The sequence below is a fragment of the Crotalus tigris genome, unplaced genomic scaffold (genome assembly GCF_016545835.1).
Source record: "Crotalus tigris isolate CLP2741 ecotype Arizona unplaced genomic scaffold, ASM1654583v1 scf7180000020932.1150333, whole genome shotgun sequence".
Classification (NCBI taxonomy): domain Eukaryota; kingdom Metazoa; phylum Chordata; class Lepidosauria; order Squamata; family Viperidae; genus Crotalus; species Crotalus tigris.
In genome coordinates this window covers 38,983-47,498 of record NW_024098263.1, presented here as the reverse complement: position 1 = coordinate 47,498, position 8,516 = coordinate 38,983, and the positions used below count along the sequence as shown (strand labels likewise).

Below are 8,516 nucleotides of genomic sequence, written 5' to 3'. Positions count from 1 at the left end.
GCGCTAGGAGGAGGCTCTCTGTGGTGCTGGGGCTTCCGATTAAGTAGAGTCGGGGAAGCAGGCCCCGCTAGGCGGAGTCTCTATGGCGGAGGAGGGCGTGGCCTTCTGGCCCAACCCAAGTCTACTTCATCATGGAGTTGGGTAGGAAAGAAGCAGGCTGTGCTAGGCGAAGTCTCTATGGCGGCGGCGGGGGGGGGGGAACGTCGTATTGGCCCAGCTGCATCGCAGCATCGTTTTCCTCCTCCACAGTCTCGGCCGCCTCCTGGCGGTCGAGTGGAGAGCGGCGCAGGCGCACTCGTGGAGACTGGCGGGGGGGGGAGGTAGCCGCCACGCAGGCGCAGAGGTTCCTGACGCGCAGTCGGGTCCTCCGCAGAGGCGGCTACTTGAGTGCCTGCGCGGGGAGGCGGGGTCCTGGCGGGGTCCTGACGTGACATTGATTTGGCCGCCATGGCGTCGTCGCAGCAGCAGCAACAGGCTCGCGTCCCTCCGGCCGCCGCCGCCGCTTCCGCCCCCAACCCGGGCGTGGTTGGCTTCCTGCGCCACCAAATAAAGCATCGGCCCAGCGTGAGTGGCTCCCCGGGACTCCCGGCCCCATCGTCCCCGGCCGGCTCAGCCCGCCCCAGGGGTCATTTGGATGCCTGGACTGCAGCTCCCATCATCCCTGGCCAGGGCAGTGCAGCTCACCCTAGTGGTCATTTGTATACCAGGACTCCAGCTCCCATCGTCCCCAGCTCTACCCCCCCCCTCGGGGTCATTTGTAGGCCAGGACTGCAGCTCCCATGATCCCCGGCTAGTGCAGCCCACTTTAATGGTCATTTGTATGCCTGGACTCCAGCTCCCATCGTCCCCAGCTCTACCCCCTTCGGAGGTCATTTGTAGGCCAGGACTGCAGCTCCCATGATCCCCAGCCAGCCCAGCCCACCCTAATGGTCATTTGTAGGCCTGGACTCCAGCACCCATCGTCCCCAGCTCTACCCTCCCTAAGGGGTCATTTGTAGGCCTGGACTCCAGCTCCCATCGTCCCCAGCTCTACCCTCCCTCGGGGGTCAATTGTAGGCCAGGACTGCAGCTCCCATGATCCCCAGTCAGAGCAGCCCACCCTAATGGTCATTTGTATGCCTGGACTTCTGCTCCCATCGTCCCCAGCTCTACCCTCCCTAGGGGGTCATTTGTATGCCTGGACTCCAGCTCCCATCATCCCCAGCTCTACTCTCCCTAGGCGGTCGTTTGTATGCCTGGACTCCAGCTCCCATCATCCCCAGCTCTACTCTCCCTAGGGGGTCATTTGTATGCCTGGACTCCAGCTCCCATCGTCCCCAGCTCTACCCTCCCTAGGGGTCATTTGTAGGCCAGGACTGCAGCTCCCATAATCCTCTTGCCGGTGCAGCCTATCCTAGATGTCATTTGCATACCTGGACCTCAGGTAGCACTGCCCCCCTCAGGGTCTTGTATATGCCTGGACTCCAGTTCCCATAGTCCTCAGCCCACACAATTCAGCCTGGACTGCATCTCCCATAATCCCCCCCATTTGTATGCCTGGATACCGGCCCCCATAATCCCTGGCCAGTGCGGCCCACCCTAGTCGTCGTTTGTATGCCTGGACCTCAGCTCCCATCGTCCACGGCCGGCACTGCCCTCCCTCGCGGTCTTTTATGTCCCTGGTTTCCAGCCCCCATCGTCCCCGGCTTTTCTTTTTTTTTTATTGAATTTTTTTTTATTTTTTAACATACAAACATTTATAAAAATACAATAAAATTTTAAAGTAAGAAAACCCCCCTTACCCTCCCTCCCACCCCCCACCCCCCTCCCTTCACTTCCCAGAGCAGAATACAGGGTTAATAATAACAAAATTTATAATAATTTTAAAAAAAAGAAAAAAAGAAAAGAAAAAAGAAAAGAGGAAAAAATTATCATAATTAACCTTTAACTCCATAACCTATAAAACAATTCTCTATAATATTTAATATTCATTCATAAAATAAATGAAACTTTTTAATTCCATACTTTTTCTGAATTTAATCTATCCACCTTCCCCATACAATAATATATCTTTCTTGTGTATGATCCTTTAAATAAGCAGAAATTTTTGCCATTTCTGCACAACTAGATACTTTAAATATCCATTCTTCTAAAGTAGGCAAGGAATCTTTCTTCCAATATAAACCTACTAGTAACCTTGCTGCAGTTAATAAATTCAACATCAAAGTAGTTTCTTTTTCATTTAAGTCAGCAAAAATACCAAGTAAAAATAGTTGAGGAGTAAACTTTATCTTTTTTCTAAAAATCTTTTGAATGTTCCACCAAATCATAATCCAAAAAGCCTTTACTTTTTTACAATTCCACCAAATATGAAAGTATGTCGCATCATTATTGCCACATCTCCAACATTTGGACTGTATATTGGAATACATACAAGATAATTTTTTAGGATCTAAATGCCATCTATAAAACATTTTATAAATATTTTCTCTCAAATTTTGAGCTTGTGTAAATTTAACATTTCTTGTCCAAATTGTCTCCCATAAATCCAATGAGATCGGCTCCTGTATATTCTGAGCCCATTTAATCATACAGTCTTTAACCAATTCTGTTTCCGAGTCTAACTCTAATAAAACATTGTATATTCTTTTTATATGAGCCGGACTTTGATTTTTAATCTGAATAACCAATTGTCTATCTTCTAATGTTATTCCCTCTTTCTTATCGACAGTCCATCTGTCCACTATTTGTAAATATTGAAACCATGACTGTAGAATATTTTCCTGCCTTAATACATCCAGGGATTTCAAATGCCAATTCAAACCAGAGCAAATTAACAATTCTTTATATGAGATTTTATCAAAATTTGTCCCCTTAGAAGTTCCCTCAATTGCATGTCTGGGAATCCCCCAGATAGGTATTTTATAATTTAATCTATAATAATACTTTTTCCAAACACGAAGTAAGGCATTCCTCAAAATATGTGATTTAAAAGTCCGATCAACTTTCTTATTAAAAATTAAATATGCATGCCAACCATATATTAAATCCCAACCTTCCAAAAAAAGAATATCCATATTTGTTAAATTAAGCCAATCACTTAACCAAGTTAGGGCGGCTGCATCATAATATAATTTCAAATTAGGTGCCTTAAGTCCCCCTCTTTCTCGAGCATCCTGTAATATCTTAAATTTAACCCTTGGTTTCTTCCCGGCCCATATAAAATTATTGATACCCTTTTGCCATTCCTCCAAATTTGCCTCTTTTTTAAGAATAGGTATCATCTGAAACAAAAAAAGAAACTTTGGTAGAACATTCATTTTTACAGCTGAAATTCTCCCCAACAATGACAATTGCAATTTTTTCCAATCTCTTAAGTCCTTTTGAACTTTTGCCCATAATGTCCCCGGCTTTTCAAGTGCAGTCCACCTAGAGGTCCTTTGTATGCCTGGAGTCCAGCTCCCATCGTCCCCACTCAGTTCTACGCACCCTAGGGGTCATTTGTAGGCCAGGACTGCAGCTCCCATGATCCCCGGCCAGTGCAGCCCACCTTAATGGTCATTTGTATGCCTGGACTCAGGCTCCCATGATCCCCGGCCAGTGGGTCCCACCCTAAGGATCATTTGTATGCCAGGACTCCAGCTCCCATCGTCCCCAGCCAGCTCTACCCTCCCTAACGGGTGTTTTGTATGCCTGGACCATCATCCCTGGCTGTAAATCCCCCTTTACCTGCCCCAGATCTTTTATACACCTAAACTCCAGCTTCCATAATCCCCAGCCGACCCTTTTCCCCCGCCTGGACACCAATTCCCATCATCCCCAGTGCTTGCTCCGCCTACGGGGGGGGGAGTGTCTTCAATCACACCCTTAATATCTTTCCCATCCAGTAACAAAATACAGGCAAGTCCTCGGCTTTACGACCACAGCCGAGCCTGACTTTTCCGTCACTAAGCGAGTCGTCATCATTCAGTGAATCCCTTTTCCGTCACTAAGCGGGCTGCCTTTGTTCAGCGAATCCCTTGCCGTCGTAGGCGGTCGCTAAGCAAATCTAGCATCCCCCGTTGGTTGGCCAGGCAGACGGGATCACCGCAACCCGTCGTAAATACGAGTTGTAAATACATCGTAAGTGTGAAAAGTGTGAAAAAGGCGTCGGTCACCGCTTTCATAGCCGTCGTGATAATCAGAAACGATGCTAAGTCGTTTTTTTTCTCCTGAGCCGTTGCGGCTCCCGGCAGTCATTAAATGAATGGTCGTAAAGGGAGGACAGCCTGGATGGCTTTTTAATCTGAATTTTCTCTTTTTTTTTCCTCGCAGCTGATTCCGCTTTTCTTAATTATGGGGACCGCAGTGGCCGGGGCGGGACTCTACCTGATGCGCCTGGCTGTTTTGTGTCCGGAAGTAAGGTATGTATCTGACATTAAACCTGGTTTATTTCACAAGCCACCATTCGGGGTTTGCGGAAATGAGCCCATTGCTCATTTTTGCCTCTTGCCAAAAGAAAAAAGAAAAAAAAACCAACCCAAAAAACAGTGTCAAAGAACAAGCCAGCTTTTGAACCACAGTTCGATTTCATACAAGGAAGTCCTCGGCTTACGACAGTCTCTTTAGCGACCGTTCAAAATTCCTACAGCACTGGGGGAAAAAAGGGACTTAGGATTGTTTTTTGTCCTTAACGACCGTCGCAACGTCGTGATCCGAATTCAGAGGCTTTGGCCCCTGGCTTGTATTTATGATGGTCGTAAATCACCTGATCCCCTTTTGCGACTCACTGACCAGTCAGTGGGGAAGCTGGGTTCACTTTACGACCGTGTTACTTACCGTTTGCCCTGTAATAAAAGAGGTAGGCCGATTGTAAAGGGGGGCAAAAGTCCCTTCATAAAATGTCTCGCTTACCAACAGGAATGGGTCGCGTGTCGCTTTGCGAAGGCCCGTCGTCACTTTGAATTGTGCTAGCTAAGCAACCGGTCATAAAGCGAGGACTGCCGGCGTAGCCGGCCCTGATACGTCAATCTTTGATTCCCTTTTCTCTCGTAGATGGGACAAGAAGAATAATCCGGAACCGTGGAACAACCTCGATGCCACTCACCGTTACAAGGTGGGGGCATTTAAATATCGAACAAATTTGGGAGCGCGGAGCAGGGGGGGGTTGGACTAGATGACCTCCGAGGTCCCTTCCAGCCCTGTTACTGTATGATTCTGTAAGGCTCTCCAGCTTGAGCAGGGGGGGTTGGGCTAGATGACCTCCCAGGTCCCTTCCAACTCTGTTCTCTGATTTTGTAAGGTTCTCCTGCTTGAGCAGGGGGGTTGGACTAGATGACCTCCAAGGTCCCCTTCAACTCTGTTACTCTACGATTCTGTAAGGGTCTCCTGCTTGAGCAGGGGGTTGGACTGGATGACCTCCAGGGTCCCTTCCAACTCTTCTTGTTCTGTGATTCTGTAAGGGTCTCCTGCTTGAGCAAGGGGTTGGACTAGATGACCTCCAGGGTCCCTTCCAACTCTTGTTGTTCTGTGATTCTGCAACAGTTTCCTGCCTGAGCAGGGGTTTGGACTAGATGACCTCTAAGGTCCCTTCCAGCTGTGCCATTCTATGATTTTGTAAGGGTCTCCCGCCGGACGACCGGGTTAGACTAGATGACCTCCCAAGATCCCTTTCAACTCCCTAATTCTGTTGTTGTTCTGTTATTTGAAGAGGCTCCAGCCTCCCCCCCCCCAAATTGTTTTATTTTCAATTTCACCGATAGTTTATATAATACAGGATACGGATGAAAGGGCTGGATTAAAATTAGCTTTGGGATCCAGCCAGGATAAGGAAAAGCAAACTAAGAAGATAAAAGCGGATTAAATTCCAAGGTCAATCCTTTTGCAGTCTTCTCCCTCTGATGGAGAATGGAACTATAGACATTTCTTGGAGTCCTCTCCTCTTAAAGCAGGCCAGCTGGGGGATTCTGGGAGTGGAAGTCCTCCCCTCTTACAGCAGGCCAGCTGGGGGATTCTGGGAGTGGAAATTCCACCCTCTTAAAGCAGGCCAGGTGGGGGATTCTGGGAGTGGAAGCCCTCCCCTCTTAAAGCAGGCCAGCTGGGGGATTCTGGGAGTGGAAATCCCACCCTCTTAAAGCAGGCCAGCTGGGGGATTCTGGGGGTTGGAGTCCACCCCTCTTAAAGCAGGCCAGCTGGGGGATTCTGGGAGTGGAAGCCCTCCCCTCTTAAAGCAGGCCAGCTGGGGGATTCTGGGAGTGGAAATCCCACCCTCTTAAAGCAGGCCAGCTGGGGGATTCTGGGAGCGTACTTATCCAATAGATACTTTCTATTTTCTCCACAACAATCCTACGAGGCAGGTTGGACTGAGAGAGCTCAAAGTCACCCACCTGGCTTTTATGCCTAAAGCAGAACTAGAACTCACCGTCTCTTGTTGATTGGCCCAAAGTCACCCAACCGTCTTTCTTGCCTAAGGTGGGACTAGAACTCACCGTCTCCTGGTGATTGGTCCAAAATCAACCAACTGACTTTCATGCCTTAAGACGGGACTAGAACTCACCGTCTCCTGGCGATTGGCCCAAAGTCACCCAGCTGGCTTTCCTGCCTAAGGCAGGACTAGAACTCACCGTCTCCTGGCGATTGGCCCAAGGTCACCTAACAGGCTTTCCTGCCTAAGGCGGGGCTAGAACTCTCCCTCTCCTAGTGATTGGTCCAAAGTCACCCAGCCGGCTTTTGTGGCTAAGGCGGGACTAGAACTCCCAGTTTCCTGGGGATTGGCCCAAAGTCACCCAGCTGGCTTTCCTGCCTAAGGCGGGACTAGAACTCACCGTCTCCTGGCGATTGGCCCAAAGTTACCTAACAGGCTTTCCTGCCTAAGGCGGGGCTAGAACTCTCCCTCTCCTAGTGATTGGTCTAAAGTCACCCAGCCGGCTTTTGTGGCTAAGGCGGGACTAGAACTCACTGTCTCTTAGTGATTGGCCCAAAGTCCGCCAGTTGGCTTTCCTGCCTAAGGCGGGACTAGAACTCACTGTCTCCTAGTGATTGGCCCAAAGTCTGCCAGTTGGCTTTCCTGCCTAAGGCGGGACTAGAACTCACTGTCTCTTAGTGATTGGCCCAAAGTCCGCCAGTTGGCTTTCCTGCCTAAGGCGGGACTAGAACTCACTGTCTCTTAGTGATTGGCCCAAAGTCCGCCAGTTGGCTTTCCTGCCTAAGGCGGGACTAGAACTCACTGTCTCCTAGTGATTGGCCCAAAGTCCGCCAGTTGGCTTTCATGCCTAAGGCGGGACTAGAACTGTCTCCCGGTGACTGTCAAGTTTTTCAGCCTATAGCAAAGTTCTGTCTGTCTAGATACGCGGGGTGGTGGGTTTTGATTTACAGCAGGGTTTATGGTGCTGGGTAGCAGAGTGGCAAGACCACTTAGTAAAGCCCTAGTAAATCCTCCTTTTGGGATGCAAAGTCGTCGTCCGTGTAGCGTAAAATCTCTAAATTTTTTGCATCCGTTTTCATATTTTTATATTTTGGGACAAGCAGGGCTTCCATCCAAATAATTCCCGTTTTTTCCCCCCCTAGTTTTTCGCCATTAATATGGACTACAGCAAGTTGAAGAAAGACCGCCCGGATTTCTGAGAACGAGGCGAGTTTTTTTGGGGGGGGGGAGAACCGTTCTCGGGATAAGCCGTCGACGAAGGTCTTTGGGTCTTCCGGAAGCTGACCGCACAACTTGTACACTTACTTCGTAATCCAGGAAACCAAAATCTTTGTGGTGCATCGCGCTTAAAAAAACAATCAATAATGATGTTTTGGAGACTTGCATGCTTAAAATTAATAAATGATCGACTTGAAAACCTCAAGGGCGTTGGGTCAGCCTGGATTTCTTGGAAACCTTGGCGAAGTTGGGTCAGAACCCTTTGGAAAAAAAAAGAGAAAAAAGGAAAAGAATTATGGGAGGGAAAGGAAAGGAGATAAGAAAGAAAGAAAGAGAGGAAGAAAGAAAGAAAGAGAAAGAAAGAAAGAAAGAAAGAAAGAAAGAAAGAAAGAAAGAAAGAGAAAGAAAGAAAGAAAAAAAAAGGGAAAAAAGTATTATGGTAGGGAAGGCAAAGGAGACGAGAAAGAAAGAAAAAAGGAAGAAAGGAAGAGAAGAAAGAAAGAAAAAGGAGAAGAGAGAAAGAAAAAGAAAGAAGAAAGGAAGAGAAGAAAGAAAGAAAAAGAAAGAAGAGGGAAAGAGGGAAAAAAGTATGGTAGGGAAGGGAAAGGAGACGAGAAAGAAAAAAAAAGAGAAAAAAGAGAGAGGGAAAAAAGTATGGTAGGGAAGGGAAAGGAGACGAGAAAGAGAAAAAGAAAGGAAGAAAGAAAGAAAAAAGGAGGGAGGGAAAAAAGAATTACAGTAGGGAAGGGAAAGGAGATGAGAAAGAAAGAAAAAAAGAAAAAAAAGAAGGACAGAAAAAGGACACAAGAAAAAAGTCAAGGAAGAAATGAAGGAGAGGCAGGAGGAAAGAAGGACAGAAATAAAAAAAACGAAGGAAGGAAAAAAATGGGAAAGGGAAGGAGAGAAAGATTGGAGG

At 47.7% G+C, this 8,516-nt stretch overlaps 1 protein-coding gene across 1 annotated transcript; it reads left to right on the top strand.

Annotated features, from left to right (window-relative positions):
- The first annotated feature begins 399 nt into the window (after positions 1 to 399).
- Positions 400 to 7,805, top strand: NDUFA4 (NDUFA4 mitochondrial complex associated). Its single transcript, XM_039368811.1, has 4 exons — positions 400 to 564; positions 4,294 to 4,382; positions 5,014 to 5,074; positions 7,525 to 7,805. Exons 1-4 carry the CDS (start codon positions 448 to 450, stop codon positions 7,579 to 7,581), a joined length of 324 nt encoding a protein of 107 aa, XP_039224745.1. The 5' UTR covers positions 400 to 447; the 3' UTR covers positions 7,582 to 7,805.
- Positions 7,806 to 8,516: the final 711 nt, after the last annotated feature.

Bases quoted from the DNA above. Each gene is read 5' to 3' on its own strand.
- NDUFA4 (XM_039368811.1), top strand. From the start codon at position 448: ATGGCGTCGTCGCAGCAGCAGCAACAGGCTCGCGTCCCTCCGGCCGCC. The intron at 565-4,293 runs GTGAGTGGCTCC...TTTTCCTCGCAG, and splicing joins AAATAAAGCATCGGCCCAGC to CTGATTCCGCTTTTCTTAAT. The intron at 5,075-7,524 runs GTGGGGGCATTT...TTCCCCCCCTAG, and splicing joins ATGCCACTCACCGTTACAAG to TTTTTCGCCATTAATATGGA.